We start from the raw sequence: 16,400 nt of genomic DNA on the forward strand, positions 1-16,400 counted from the left end.
TTAAGAGGATTAAACGAGGTTTGTTTAAGTCTCTCGTATATACAGCTCAAATAAGCTGTTGTGTTTGCTTTAGACTTCACAAGATCCTTCTTGAATGTTTAAACAGATAGTCCAACAGGTAGTTTCAGCTGCCAGCTGCTTCCTGCATTTAAATCCCAGCCTCATGGAGTTTATTTATAGAGGATGTTTTCTGAACCAATGAAGCACATCCCTGAACGTACAAGAGAAAAGTGATGCTTGCTGTTGGTCTGCAGCTTTGTGCAGCCAATGTCCTCTACATGAGCTGTGCCACAGGACATGTTTCCCGGCAAACACCACACCCTGCAACATGGCAGGATTCGTGCTAATGGAAAAAACACCAGATGCTGGAAAGAGATAAAGGAGAGCGTAGTGCAACACTATGTAGAAGAAAGGCCATAGATGAGAAAATACAAACCAGTCTTATCACCCACGAAGACACTGGATCCCCGGACACAGGGCTGGAAAAGCCTCCTTGGGGTCATGTGGAAGATCCTCAACTCCGGGCCTGGCATCCAGGAGAGAAAAGAGGTGAGAGAAAGGTCCTTGGAGACCAGCCCAGCAATGAGGGCACAAAGGAATGGCCCCACATCGATACGTGACACACGCACATCGCCGACACACAACACATGCATGCGTATTACATGTATGACACATGTATATGACATGCACACGTCACACCTGGATGCCTGTGGTACATGCATTATGTGACACACACAAGTGTGGGACACATGTAAAATGTAGCCTACATTATACTGTAATATATGACAAACAGAAACAAAGTGTCTGAAATAAATCAAATGTTTGATCTTTCCACACAGTGGACGCGGAGTCCCAATAAGCCTGCATTGAGTCCCTCCTGCCGCTAAGCGGCGCTGGAGCCGTCAGTGAGGCGGCGGGTCCGCGCCCAGGACTGTCCTTAGTGCAGAAGGGGCGGAGCGGCTCTGCGGTCCCTCAGCGCCGAGATTCCGCGTGTGACCCACGGGACTGTGTCCCTCAGCGCCGAGATTCCGCGTGTGACCCACGGGACTGTGTCCCTCAGCGCCGAGATTCCGCGTGTGACCCACGGGACTGTGTCCCTCAGCGCCGAGATTCCGCGTGTGACCCACGGGACTGTGTCCCTCAGCGCCGAGATTCCGCGTGTGACCCACGGGACTGTGTCCCTCAGCGCCGAGATTCCGCGTGTGACCCACGGGACTGTGTCCCTCAGCGCCGAGATTCCGCGTGTGACCCACGGGACTGTGTCCCTCAGCGCCGAGATTCCGCGTGTGACCCACGGGACTGTGTCCCTCAGCGCCGAGATTCCGCGTGTGACCCACGGGACTGTCCCTCAGCGCCGAGATTCCGCGTGTGACCCACGGGACTGTGTCCCTCAGCGCCGAGATTCCGCGTGTGACCCACGGGACTGTGTCCCTCAGCGCCGAGATTCCGCGTGTGACCCACGGGACTGTGTCCCTCAGCGCCGAGATTCCGCGTGTGACCCACGGGACTGTGTCCCTCAGCGCCGAGATTCCGCGTGTGACCCACGGGACTGTGTCCCTCAGCGCCGAGATTCCGCGTGTGACCCACGGGACTGTGTCCCTCAGCGCCGAGATTCCGCGTGTGACCCACGGGACTGTGTCCCTCAGCACCGAGATGCGGGTGTGACCCACGGGACTGTGTCCCTCAGCACCGAGATTCCGCGTGTGACCCACGGGACTGTGTCCCTCAGCACCGAGATTCCGCGTGTGACCCACGGGACTGCGGTCCCTCAGCACCGAGATTCCACGTGTGACCCACGGGACTGCGGTCCCTCAGCACCGAGATGCGGGTGTGACCCACAGGACTGTGTGCAGGGCAGGGTGAGCGGCTCCGAAGGACGTGCTGATTTGTTTTGTGCGACCACCAGAGCAGGAGCCAGAGAAAAGGCAAGTAGGCAAGGTAAAAAGAAACTTTATTAGCTAGCCAATGTGAAAGAAGAAAGGGCGAAGTTCACCGGTCTCCGGCGGTGGAGGCCGAGGAAGTCGCTCTGGCGTTCTCGGGCGAAGTTCCTGGGTCCACATATGAGGAGGGGCTGACGAAGTTCCCGCCACGTGTCTGCCCGGAGCGGCTTTATGTCTTGGGCCTGGGAGTGGGAGGGCAGTAGGCTGGACATGGGCGGGTCGGGGCCGTGTGGTAGGCCCGGCCAGGTACGTTTCGGTTTCCTGGGTCGGAAGTCAGGTTGCGCCTGCGCAGTTGACCTGTGTCTGTCCCTGGGCGCGGGAAAGTTGGTTATGAAGAACCCGGAAGTACGCCATCTTAGTCCCTTTTGTTCTTTGTTTCCCTCCTCCCTCTGTCCAGACACGTGCCACCTGGTTGTGAAGCAGCCTGAGGTGCCCCAGGGGCAGGAGACCCTCTCTGGCCCCCAGGCTGCCTCCCTGGTGCTGGCCTCGGAGAGGACGTTCTCCCACCCGTCCCTGCAGCAGCCGTCACTTCAGACCTGGCCTTGAACCTCTGCCCAGGGTCCAGGTGCCTCAGACCCTTCGTTCGTGGGCATAAGTGCAGGCCTTACTCCTTTTCCTGCACCCAGGCTTGGTCCCCGCCCAGTCTCTGGCCTGAGGACACTAACACATGGGCGCCGTCTACGTGGAGGCCAGAAAGTGGAAGTCAAACACATGTGCCTGCTAATTATTTAAATTTATTTCTTATTCTTCCTATTTATTTAATCAGAGAGAGGATCTCACTCTGTCGCCCAGGCCGGAGTGCATTGGCGATGGTGGCTCACTGCATCCTTGGCCTCCCAGGCTCAAGTAATTCTCCCACCTCAGCCTCCTAAGTAGCTGGGACCACAAACATGCACCACCACACCTGGCTATTTTTTAAATTTTGTAGAGATGGGGTCTCATCGTGTTGCCAAGGCTGGTCTCAAACCTCTGGGCTCAAGCAATCCTCCCACCTAGACCTCCCAAAGTTCTGGGATTGCAAGAATCAGCAACTGTGCCTGACCACATTTTCTTTGTTAGCAGTCACACTGAAAAAGAAGAGGCAGAAAGAAGATGTTCAGCTGTAATTCCTAGGAAAAAAAAATACGTTTGGGCCAGGCACAGTGGCTCACGCCTGTAATCCCAGCACTTGGGGAGGCTGAGGTGAGCAGATCAAGAGGTCAGGAGATTGAGACCATCCTGGCTAATATGGTGAAACCCCGTCTCTACTAAAAATACAAAAAATTAGCCAGGTGTGGTGGTGGGCACCTGTAGTCCTGGCTACTTGGGAGGCTGAGGCAGGGGAATCGCTTGAACCCGGGAGACGGAGGTTGCAGTGAGCCGAGATTGTACTACTGCATTCCAGCCTGGGCGACAGAGTGAGACTTCATCTCAGAAAAAAAAAGAAAAAAAAAGAGAGAAAGGAAAAAAAAGAAAAAATATGTTTGCTTTCATTATGATCTTCTTGAACAAAGATGAACTGGAAAAAAAAGAAAAGGAAAAGTCACCCGAAGTAAATTAGAAGAACAAAACAACTGAGGAGGCTGGGAGAAAAAGCCGTGTTTGGAAAACACAGGAAACTGTGAGGCTTTTCTGCTGCATCTGTGTGATCCTACCCAAGCTCTGGTGTGGGAAGCGTCCACACGGAGGCCCTTTTAAGTGGCTGAGTTTGGAGACATTGGAAGACCCAGATGTACAGAACATGCCTGAACATAAACACAGTTTCTTGCACTTGAAACAAAACACTGAAAATGAAACTTAGCAGAAAACCAAACGTATCAACGTCCTTTGAGAACGAATAAGCACAGGGGCGTGGAGGAGAGCCGGGCCAGCCTCAGACTTAGCCTCCCTGGAGCCTGAGACGTCCACTTCTGTGTGGTCCCAAGGGAAGGGGTGTGGTCCTCTTCTAGCCAGCCATGTTTTCATTTAAGTAAAAAGGCAACTGATAATCTTTCTCAAGCCATCAAAAACCCAATGAAAATCCATCCAAAGAACGACAAAAGTCAACCAAAGAAATAGGCCAAGAACAAGGATGGCAAAGTTAAAATTCACTTCAACAGGCCGGGCACAGTGGCTCACGACTGTAATCCCAGCACTTTGGGAGGCCGAGGCAGGCAGATCACCTGAGGTCGGGAGTTCGAGACCAGCCTGACCAACATGGAGAAACCCCGTCTCTACTAAAAATACAAAATTAGCCAGGCATGGTGGCCTATGCCTGTAATCCCAGCTACTTCGGAGGCTGAGGCAGGAGAATCGCTTGAACCCGGAAGGCAGAGGTTGTAGAGAGCCGAGATCACGCCACAGCACTCCAGCCTGGGCAACAAGAGCAAAACTCTGTCTCAAAAAAAAAAAAAAAAATTCACTTTGTCAGAGAAACTAAGACTCAATCAGTGTGAGCATTATAAATAAAGAGAATGTAAATGTTGTGAAGTTGAAACATTAAGTTGGAGTTTACTGAAGAGAAAGCTTTTTCAGGGCCTATACCTCTCCTGCCTTTACAGATTTTCTTTTCCTCGAGCTACCAAAAGATGCCTTTGTCCTTGAGGTCTGGTTACAAATCAAGGTATTTTACGGTATTCATCTTTATCACTTTTTTTCTTGGAACAGAAGATAAACAGGTACAAATGTTTCATTTTTTTTTAAGATGCTTAGTGTTCTCAGATCTTTGATTTTTTTCATTTCTTCAGTCTTCTTTAAGAGCACCAACTGTGCACATGCTATTTCCTGTCATCTCTAAAGCTACCGTCTTCTCGGAGGTCACTGCAGTCGCATTGCTGTTTTTCGTGTCACCCTGTGTGACTTCCTCAGATCTGTTCCACACATCAAGGGCTGTTTCCTGTCAATTCTACTTCTTCGGGCTTCTTTGTCAGCTTACATCTGTTTACATCTGGAAGGTTTTCCTCTCGCGTTTATTTCCTGATTCTTTCCTCGCTCCACAACCTCCCCCGGCCCTTACACCCTTCAGTTCTTTTCCCCAGAAGGGTTTAACTGGACTCTTATTTTTGAGCTATTTTGTTGTTTCTTTGGATGATTTCTTCCTTCTTTGCCCTTTTCAGTTTTGCTTTTTTTTTTTTTTTTTTTTTTTAAGATCCCAAAGTGCTAGGATTACAGCCTGTCACCAGGCTGGAGCGTAGTGGTAAGATCTCGGCTCACTGCAACCTCCGCCTCCCGGGTTCAAGCAATTCTTCTGCCTCTGCCTCTGCCTCTTGAGTAGCTGGGGCTACAGGCATGTACCACCACGTCCGGCTAATTTTTTGTATTTTTAGTAGAGACAGGGTTTCAGCATGCTAGCCAGGATGGTCTCAATCTCCTGACCTTGTGATCCGCCGGTCAGAGCCTCCCAGAGTGCTGGAATTACAGGCATGAGCCACCGCGCCCAGCATGGAAACATTTTAAAGACAAAAAAAGAACAAATAATTTTATAAAACAGTCATATTCCCACAACCAGAATTAACAAAATATTTTGTCACATTGTTTTCTAGTCCTTTGAAAAGGACTCCGGTGAGGTAGAGGGATCCTTAAAATAATATAGGTGCAGCCTCTCCCACCCCGGGCGGCCAGTTTGAGGTGTTTGGTTTGCATTTTTATATTATTGTCTTTTAAGTTTCACATATCTATATATTTGCATTTATCCATTACATATCCAGTAACATGCTTTTGAGCATGTTACTGACATAAAGGGCACTGCATGGCATTGATGACTCCACTCCTTCCTCTTCTCACGGTGCTAGTTATCACAAAACCCATTTGGTCTATTTCATTCACTAGTTTTTGGCTGTTCACACCTAGGCTTTATCTAGGCTATTTATCTAAAGTAGCCTTTTGAGGGTGGAATGAGGCAGGGACCCTGTTCCGCAGATGGAAGCCCAGTCCCCGGGCTGTGTGCTGGGTGCCTTGTTCCCCGACTTGGGAAGCTGCCTCCTGGAGTCACCGACTCCCATGCGAGACTCTGCCTCTGAGCTCTGCACTTTTCTGCTGACCTGTTAATGCCACACTGTTTTCATTACCATACCTTTGTATATATTTGCTTTCTCTTCCAATTTGGCTTTTTTTTTCCCAAAAAAATGTTTTAACTGTTTTTTCTCCTCAAACCTTTTAAATGTTATATTATTTTTAAAAATGTTAAAAACAAAAGTAGATGAGATAGGAGAGTCAGCTCCTATGTGTCTGTCCTCAGCATCAAAAAATCACCGAATCAGGCCCAATTTCATTGCCTCTGCTCCCCCACCAGCCTCTCCTCCTCCCCCAGACTCTTTTAAAGCCAATTACATTACTACACCATGTCATCTGGGAGCATTTCTGAAGGTATTTATTCACGTATATTCTTCTATATGTGCTCTAGAATCAGTTTGTTAAAGTCCCCATATATTTTCATGAATCTTGATGGAATGTTCACTGAATGCTAAGATGTTGGAGAATTTACTGTTATCCAAAGTCTAATATTCCCGTCTGAAACACTGGTGCTTCTCCTCCTCAAATCCTTCCTTTGTGCCTTTCAATAACATGTTTATAGTTCTCTAAAGGAAGGTCTTGCACATATTTTTGGATTTTGCTGCAACCGTGACTGTCATAGATTTTACTGTAGCCATGAGTGGCCCACGTTTGGGGTTCTATTCCCCGTCTGGTGACTGCAGAGTAAATAAATGCTAAGAAATCCCGGTATGGCTCTTGTTCTCTGCAATCCTGCCGAACTCTTGTGTTGATGTCAGTAATTTAATCATAGATTCTCTTGAATTCTATCTGTATAGAATCATAGCATCTGCAAGAAAATCAATCTTTTGCTTTACTTTTTTATTGTTATAGTTTTGGGTTTTTTTTGTACTTTTAAATTGTATGGCAATGGCTTGGAATTTCAATGTGTTGCTGAATAAGAGCAGTGATAATTGGCAGCACTTTTGTGTTCCTGATATTTATGGGCAGTGTATGCTTTCCATCTGCCTACTGTCTTTTTCCTGCCGACGTGTTTGATTTTTCCTGGTGTCTCTGTGTAGCCCTGTGCCATTCCTGGCTGGTGTCGTTCCTCTGGGGAAGAAGGCGGCTCTGCTGAACCAGCTACATCCCTTGGCCCGGCAGGAGGCAGGACGAGGGAGTGAGCTGCGCAAAGAACACGTCCACCTGGGCTTGCTCCTCCGAACACCTTCAACACTCTCAGCCTCCTCTCCCACTCCGTTCTCCTCTTCTGAGCTTTCCCGAATCACCAGTGCGTGGAGGCGGCCTCTCGTTCCTGTCCACCTCATCACAGGCCGACACCCTAATCACAGACAACGGAAACGGCTCCTGGACTCAGGTACGTTCTCACCTCCCACCTCTCCATTCCTCCTTCCCAGTGGCCCCCAGCCGTGGTGCCGTCTGCAGCCAACACTGGGGCAGAACCTGGCTTTGGGGCAACGAGTACTCCACGGAGTAGGTCAATGGGGTGGGGCATTCAGGCAGAGTGACACGCGGGTTTGCCCCAAACTTCACCTCTGGTGGGGGGTTCCTAGGTGTCCCACAAAGGCTGGGCCTGGCAGGGATCAGAGGGCAGGACTCTGCCCTGGCTGGGCCTGTTTCTGTCTACCTGCTCTTTCCCTCCCCTGCCCTGCTCATTGCCAAGTGTGTGGACATGAGATGCAGCAGGGACAGAGAGCTTGGACGTGGGGGGGCCTGTGACCCTGGGGACTTAGGGAGCCTGCTTGGGTCACACCGTACCTCCTCTCTGCCCTGTGCCTGGTACTGAGCTGATAATGTGGGTTCTATTTTCCATCTGTCTGCATCATTTATGTTGAGAAGCTCCCAGTCGTCTGATTTGCCATGTTATCACCTCAGGACAGTTAAACAATTAACGGTTTAGCAGCAGGAAGGTAACTGCCACATACACAGTAAGTGTCCTGGTTAGAAAACAAGCAATCAGAGAAAATACACTTTGAAAAGAATTAGTGGGCAGCTGAGTTTCCTATCTTTCACCTGGTAGATTAATGGCTGTATGTCGACACAGCGACAGGCTAACATTTTCAAGTAGAAAGACATATGATTAAATCTCTCTTTTGATGTTTTCTGCAAATTGCTTCTCTAAGCTCTGCTTCCAAAGGGCAGCTCTCCAATTAGAGTCAGAGATTATTATTACGGGGTTAGCAATCACTCCTGCTCCCGTAGCTGACTCATTCTTTAACGTGCTAATTAGCAAATATATCCAGTGCCTTGTATCATATTTGACCTTCAACGTTGTGTTCTTTTCGAACTGGAATCATTTCATGCCATTCCAATGAAATGGAGACATTGCTCTGAGGTTTCTGACCCCTCCCTCCAAAGGGCCCCGTGATCGGCTGCGAAGCCCAGGAAGATCAGCCACGTACACACCCCTCTCTGGATCATTATTTTCCAGAGATTGATGACTTAATAAGTTCACTTTCATTCAGCAAGTTTACCATCGCTCTTCTTAAAGCGATAGTTTGTGTGTTTGTGACGATTTGGAATTGTTAGTGAAGTGGACCTCACACTGGGGTCTGGAATTCTAAATTGCTACCTAACGGTCACTGTGAAGAGAGGGTGCTGTACCGACCGCGTCTGCACCCCACGGGGTCCAGAGAGGACCAGCTCACGGAGTTGGTCACGAATTCCCCTTCTCCTTTCTCTCCTTACTTCACGTAGGTACGTTCTTTCTAAAAAGATTAAATGGCGTCGTATAAAATTTATATACCCGCTTCTCGCTCTTTCAGATTCCAGAGGCTCCAAGGCCCTCGGTCCTGGCCAGGCCCCTCCATGGTCACAGCAGTGATGGCCTCGTCCTTCCCACATGAGGGCCCCGAGGGTAACCCTGGATAACTCAGCATGATCTCCCACCCAAGGGCCCTGCCTGGAGCCTGAGTCCACCTCAGCTGGGTGTCCTTTCCCCCAAGCCCAACACACTCAGTCTCTGGGGATCAGGGTCTGTGCGTCTCTGGGTGACTGCTCCACCTGCCCCAGCAGGGCGCCGCGGGTGCGTGGGTCCTGTGCCGGCATCTGCCTGGCTGTCACCACGGGCATCTGCCTGAAGGCAGCAGTTCTCCGCCTTCCCGCCTGCTGTGAACCTGGTTTCTGCTCCCTGGTTTCTGCCTGGCTCCCACGTAAAAGATCGCCACATTCTCTGCTTCTCTCCACTGTCTGCCCTGCTCCGACAGGCACGGCCGTTTCTGTCGAGTGCCTCTGAACCTCAGAGTTCATGCAACGCTTGAGGTGAACAGAAAGCCCAGGTCTCCATTCAGGGCGGGTTCGCAGACTCTCATAGCCCCCACACTTGTCGCTCTCAGCAGCTATCTCAGAACCTGTTATTAACCAAGTGATGCGATTGGTCTCTCTTCTCATTAGACCATGACCTCTATGGGGACGCGAACCTGTTTATTCCCACACTGAGGCTTCAACCCAGGGCCTACACTTAGGAAATACCTGACATTTGTTGAGTTTGTGAACAGATGAGCACATCCTCCATTAAATGAAGCTGAGTGAAGTGAAGGCTGAGAGGAGATGGTGACAGCAGGAGATGCAGCTGTGGGGGCAGATTCTCCCTCTCAGTGACGTTGTCACCAATGCAGCAGCTGATCGGCAGCTGACTGTGTTGGGGTCAATTGGGCAGCTTCAGTCTGTCCCTCTGCAGAGATGGCTCATGGTACAGATATGCAGCGAGCAGGCCTGGCTCTCCTGCAGGCCAGTCCTCACCCACCTGTGTCTCAGTTTCCTCTTTTATAAAACAGTGACAAGGCAGTCCTCCCCTCATAGCAACGCGGGGGTGGCTGAGGGAGCTGTGAGCCCTTGTCCCTGGACTTAGGACAGGGTCTGGTGCCCTTTGAGACTGGGCCACCCTTTAAGCTCCAGCACTCCAGTGACTCCAGCAGCATCAGCTGTGCTCCGCTCCCACGAAGATGCTCTAGAATGTAGACACACCATTGCTTTCGTGGAACCAAGAGAGGAAAAACACTTCCAATTAAACTATGACAAGCCATGTAACTAAGATATATTCTGATTCCTGAAATGTGAGGCTGTGATCACCATGTGTGCCCCAGCATCTAGAAGACGCCAGGGTCCCGAGGGAAGACACTGAGGACCATGATGGGGCGGTGACCAGTGGGGCGCGATGGCTGAGCAGGCTGGTGGGGGCCAGCTGCCAAGCCGGGTGGGCTAGAGCCCGGGTCCCATATCACCTCCCGGCCCAGGAGCTGGCAGAATGCACCTGCACGTGGTATTTGCTGTGGCTCCTGACTCTGCCAGCATGAAACACATTTATCTCAAAATTTCTTGCGAACACAAACTTGATATTTTTGTTCTCAGAATATTTACTGGGAAAGGGCATAAGGACAAAAAGGCACTTTGTTTAGTAACATTTTACTGAATTCGTATTTAATTCATCACAAAAGCATCTAAGCACCTTGGTGGACCCAAAACCACACCTGGAGACATGTCAGTCTCAGACCACAGTTGCTAGAAGGGCGCTTGTGACATCTCAACATGTTCCCAGGGGTCCCAAGACCTCAGCCTGGGACTCTGCACCCCAAAATGAGGTTTACAGCCCTTAGTCGGGTCTGCACGTTCTTAGCTTCTAGAGCAGCCTCCAAGATGGGAGCTCATTTACACCTGTACACCCTTGAGCACCCCAACTCTGAGCCTCCCCAGCAGCCAGGTGTTGTCCTGCTGTGCAGAAGCACTTGACTGTTTTTAACTGGTGTCACACTTCCTGTCATTTACCCTCATTGTGCGTGTAAACTGTGCCTACGCGATTCAGGTCGATGCTGTTGTGGGGCTTGTTAAGAACCCTGCTGCAAGGTGGGTTGCTGCCCCGGAGGCATCTTCTTCAAAGCCTGGATTTCTATTAGTTCGTTTTCAGGGGTGGAATAGCTGCATGCATTTCCCACCCGTGCATCCTGCCCATGGTAGACCAGAAGGAAGATTAGTAGGAAGGAGTTTGCAGCAAAAGAAATGTTTTTCCTAATCTCTAGGCAGGCTATACAGACTGTCCTAGCCTTATCTCACAGCCAGTAGTGAATTAATCAAAACCCAGAAAGCTGCTTCTGCAGGAGGGATGAGCACTGCTAAGAAGCTGCTGATAATGTCCTTCGGGTGATCCTCTTGTTTTTTTAAAACATAGACTTTTGTCTCCATTGGATTATTTCCCTTCTCTGAGGGCCCCTGCAGTGGCTCATGCTCAGATCAGCATGAGCCCAGATGCTCTGGGGTCCAGCACAATGACCACACCCAGCCCCTCGGTTACAGCACAATGACCACACCCAGCCCCTGGGTTACAGCACAATGACCACACCCAGCCTCTCGGTTACCTGAGGTGAGCACGGGTGAAGGGGAATGAGGAAGGCCCTGCTGCAGGGCGGGCAGCGCGGAGGGAGGGGCTCGAAGGGGCCGGGGGGTCTGCTTTCTCGGGGAGGGGCCATGGGTGCAGGCGACAGACACACCTGAGCACTTGGGGAATCATCTTCCTGACTTCTCGGCTCTGGGCTCCAGGGTCCAGTCCGGCTCCCACCCACACAGAAGGAAAAGGATGAACAAACTGAAAATCAAAAACTCTTCTTCACCCGTCAGAGAACTGAGTCACCAGGCAAAGCACGGACCCCGAATCTGGAGGCACAGACAAGCGGGTTCCGAGGACCTCGGCTGACAGGGAGCAGAACCTCTGCGGGGCCAGCGCCAGGGACCTGAGCTGCCCCTGATGAATTTCTGGAGATGCCACCTGGACAAATAAGAGAGAAAAAATCCAGGGGGACCCAGTCATGGGGGACCTGCACTTGGTGAATTTTACCTCTGAGAGCTCGACCAGGTTCCCACAGTAAAGAGAGGAAGAATCGGCCGGGTGCAGTGGCTGCGCCTGTAATCCCAGCACTTTGAGAGGCCGAGGCAGGCCAATTGCCTGAGCTCAGGAGTTCGAGTCCACCCTGGGCAATGTGGTGAAACCTCGTCTCTACTAAAATAGAAAAAATTAGCCAGGCATGGTGGCAGGCGCCTATAGTCCCAGCTACTCGGGAGGCTGAGGCAGGAGAATCGCTTGAACCCAAAGGCCGAGGCTGCAGTGAGCCAAGATCGTGCCACTGCACTCCAGCCCGGGTGACAGAGGGAGACCCTGTCTCAAAAAAAAAAAAAAAAAAAAAAAAAAAGGGAGAGTGGAAAAATCCCCTCTTACTTACAGCCAGAGGAAAGGGACTATTTTGAAATACACCCTGTTCTCATGAGGGCTGCTTCAGGGGGAATTATTTCACCAGAGTCTAACAGACCCGAGGTTTTCATCAGTCTAACTTACCTGGGGAAAAGCAAACCGCAACTCCAGCCCCCTCTGGCCTTCCTGTCCCACCCAAGGGGGAAGGGGAGATATAAACTCAGCAGCACTTTGTGAGGTCATGGCATAGGGCACAGGCTCTGGAAACTGGTCCTAAATCACAGGGCCGTGCGCACACCTTCCAACCACCACAGTTCCCTTTCTACAGGCCCCTCTGCAATAACGGGTGTTTCCCAGGAAGAATGCTCACTTCAGGCCTGACTCTCGGAGAACTGCCTTTCTGATGTTAAGGTGTCAGAGGGCTCGCTTCCAAACCCTGGGTTAAATCACTTAGTGGCACATTTAGCCATCACCCTGTGAGAGTTCAGAAAGAACGAACGTTCACATGCAAAGAAACAGTAAACAGGCCAGCACCGTGGCTCACGCCTGTAATCCCAGCACTTTGGGAGGCTGAGGCAGGCCGATTGCTTGAGCCTAGGAGTTCGAGACCCGCCTGGGCAATGTGGCAAGACCCCTCCTACACAAAAACTAGACAAATTAGCTGGGCGTGATGCTGCATGCCTGTAGTCCCGACTGCTTGGGAGGCTGAGGCAGAAGAATCACTGAGCCTGGGAGGTGAAAGTTGTAAGCCAAGATTGCCCCAATCCACTCCAATGTGGGCTGCGGGAGTGAAACCCTGTTTAAAAAAAAAATGGAAAAAAGAAGACACAGTAAGCAAGTTTGCTTCTCTACTCCTCCTCAAGGAGAAGCAGCCCTTGTCCCGTAATATTCATAAACCTGCTGTTGAGGGTTTTCAGGGAGTCTTCCCTTTCTCTCCTGTGTATGTGTAACAGCCTCTCCTGTGCCCTGCTGACGTCTCCCTGGCATTGTTTCTGCTCCAAGTGCCAACTTGGGGTTCAGGTCTCACTGTTACCAGCCTGGTGTCTGCACCATCCCTTGTGGTTTTCTTAAACTCTCCTCACAATTTTGTCCACAGTCCTTTTATTAAATCCTCCTTAAACGATCCTAACTTGAATGTTTCTTTGTTTTTTCTCTAGTGGGACTCTGACTGACACCCCTGAGAAGGCAGAGGAGGATCAACAATGTAACATAGACCCTCTTTCTATCCCCTTTGGCAAATACACACGTCACGTGGTTGCTGTTGTCTGTCTTAATTTGGATGGTGTAAGTACTTGCCACTTCACTCATCTCTCCCTCACCCCCTCTTGAGAGAAGGGCAGAGAAATGTCGACACCACAGCAAACCACAATGAGTACCCAAGCGCCTACAGGACCACGGGGAATTCTGGGCACCGCTCTGCCAAGAATCCTTCCTACCCCCTATTTTCTCAACCAAAATGCTGTCTAATATACTTTCCTCACTTCCCTGTACCCACATGAAAAGTGCTCGGAAACTGACATTGGGTCAAGCATACAGAAATAGTCAGTATTTAGTTTTACCTCGGAAATTGTAGTCGTTCTGTTATTTATAGCGTCTGTGGAAAATGCTCATTTGCTCTTGGAATCCAACATTCTTCATAGGATGTCAAGCAATGTTTTCCAGGCACACAGAGTTTATATAGTAGAGCCATGAGCGTTTCATCTGTCCTTCTTGCTGGCACCCACATGGGCCACACCGCACCTGGCCGCTCAGCACAGGAAGAGCAAAGTGTGAACTGAATATTGGCATCCAGCTGGGCCTCGTCCGGAGGTTGGCAGACATCCGAGTATGTCACGCTTTGCTCCTCCTGTGCTGCATTTGTTCCACGAATGTTGATGGCACAGCGACCACACCCAGACCCTCTGTTACGTCCCCTGTGGGAGGTCAAATAAATGAAAATGACTTGGTGCTGTCTTCAGAGAGGCTGCAGTTCAGCCCAGCCACGTGAGGTCACCATCAAGACCACCTTTTACCCAGAGCCCCTCAGGACTAGTGTGGAGATTTGGGGAGCCTGAGTCTGCCCAGATTCTCTGATTTGAATAGAGCAATAACACTTCCATTTGCTTTACATGTTAAGTGAAAGCCCAATCAGTCACTGGAACAAAGAGTTTAAGGGTTTAAAAGTCAGGTAGGAACGCACTGATCTGTAGCAGGGTTCCAAGCCTGTCTACCCAGGATCAGCTGGAAAGATGTTTGATAATGGACGGTGCAGTTTTACCACCATTAAAATGAGCGACACCTGGTGGAGGAATGTTCCAGAGCTTTAGCAAGCTCTGCAGGCGAGCCTGGGTACACAGCCTGGCAGACTTGGGAGCCATGTGTCTAGACCCGGGTTGAAGGTGGTGCTGGGCATTAGGGCGACAAGCTGCTTGTTTATGCCCAGACTCCATCCCAGAAAATCTGTGTGGGCATGACAGGGCTTGAGCATCCATATTTGAAATAAACAGTGCAGTATTGCAGGTGACTCTAGTGCAAGCAGCCTGGGGACCACAGGTGGAGAAGCATGGTGCAGAGGACCCCGAAATACAGGAGCACAGCACCAGCACACGTGCCGTGGCTGGGGTTCTGCAGATGATGGCTTCAGCTCCACAGATGGTGGTTTCCCTTATAACCATTTGAGGCTTCACTTAAAAAGAACAGTGGATATTTCTGAGTGGTGGAATGATGAGTGGTTTGTAAATGTGTCTTCCTTATGTTTGTCTGAACTTTCTGGTTTTTTTTTCTATCTTTATCCATTTATTGATGCAATAAATATTAAGCGTATAGTATATGCCACCTACTATATTGTTTCAGCAAAGTGATAGTGATTAATAATGTAACAATATACTAATTAATATAGAAGCACAACTAAGAAATCTGTCTGCTTTCTAAGCAATAATTTTGGAGAGGCATTTTTATCCTCCATAGTTTGGTTCTTGGCCTCCTCATTCATAGAAATCATATTATATACACTACCCAGGGCCTTGTCAAAGCCTATTTAATCAATAGCAAGCTGACGTATTTTATTTGCTCCCTCTGAGTTGACTCATCTATTTTACAAACGTGCGGGGTGAGGCTTCCTCTTCTTCTTCAGGTTCCTTTCCCTTATCTTTTTATTTTCTGCAGCCTCTTATTGTTCATAACCACACTTCTCTTATTTGTCATCTTCCCTGCTTTGAATCTCTAGTTAATATAGGAAAAGCTTCATACAAAGTACTGACAATGGTAGCAAATCAGTATCCTAATGTTCTACAGCTGTATTAAACAAGCAAAGAGACTGTCAAACTTTAGCAAGTAAAACAGCCACAGAATCTGCAAATATCTCCCTTTACCAACCTTCTTCATGCATTCTTTCAGTTACACTGTGTAATGAATAGACTCTTCTGGCCCAGAACAATAACATCCATAGAGAAGACTGCTTACACGAGAAATGCGTTCTGTAATTTGTCCATTCATTCATTTATTCACCAAGTATTTGTTTAGTGTCTGCTATGTGCCTGGACCTCGGATGTGGTAGACAAAAGAGACAAAAATTTCCGCCCTGGTGACGCTTATGTCTTGCTGGTAGAGACAGACAGAATAAATAGGTAGAAGACACAGTATGTTAAAAGTTGGAGAAATAAGCACGTGTGAGGGGTCCCTGAGTGTGTGGAGTGGCAGTTCTAACTGAAATAGTAAGGGGAGTGCTAATAAGCAGTGGCTTTTGAGCAAACCCTTGATGAGGTGAGGAACTACTCATGCCGTAAAAGACACCTGCAGGTTAGGGTGTCCTCAGGTTGAGAAGTGCCTCGTTTCACGCCAACTTTTCAACTTGAAAGATACAGTTTTTGTGTGATACTGCACAGATACTGTCTTACTGGGCAACTTTCCTTCCATCCTAGGATAATAAAAGGTAAAACCAGAGGGCACTTTACACATCATAGCAAGAATCACAATGAATCTGTGTTTCCTTCTCATGAGTGCCCTTTTAAAGTTTGATAGCTCAACAAGTATTGTAGACTGTACAGTTGTCCTTCAGTGGAAGGAGAAACATCTACACAAAGTATGTCATTTATTTTCTTCTCAAGCTCTTTCTTTAAAATACCTGCCATTTGCCATGGACCTCTAAGGCTGTCTGGCTCATAATGTTAGCAGGATCTTTTCTATTTGTGTAATTTGCTCCCGGTAGGGCAAAAAAATCTCGAAATAATAATATTCTTGCATTTCTTTCCTCTGCTTCCTTCTACATGACTCCGCACTCACTAGTTGATTACGGCATCCACATTGCCTTGAAAAGAAGTAGGATTTTTTTTTTGAGCTGAAATGAAAAGTGGAAG

At 49.2% G+C, this 16,400-nt stretch overlaps 1 protein-coding gene across 1 annotated transcript; it reads left to right on the forward strand.

Moving 5' to 3' along the window:
- The first annotated feature begins 501 nt into the window (after positions 1 to 501).
- LOC135964872 (uncharacterized) lies at positions 502 to 14,885 on the forward strand. Its single transcript, XM_065519943.2, has 5 exons — positions 502 to 549; positions 942 to 1,938; positions 4,460 to 4,521; positions 6,950 to 7,245; positions 13,224 to 14,885. Exons 1-4 carry the CDS (start codon positions 502 to 504, stop codon positions 7,049 to 7,051), a joined length of 1,209 nt encoding a protein of 402 aa, XP_065376015.1. The 3' UTR covers positions 7,052 to 7,245; positions 13,224 to 14,885.
- Positions 14,886 to 16,400: the final 1,515 nt, after the last annotated feature.

Source organism: Macaca fascicularis, chromosome 8, assembly GCF_037993035.2.
Source record: "Macaca fascicularis isolate 582-1 chromosome 8, T2T-MFA8v1.1".
In the NCBI taxonomy this organism is placed as follows: Eukaryota; Metazoa; Chordata; class Mammalia; order Primates; family Cercopithecidae; genus Macaca; species Macaca fascicularis.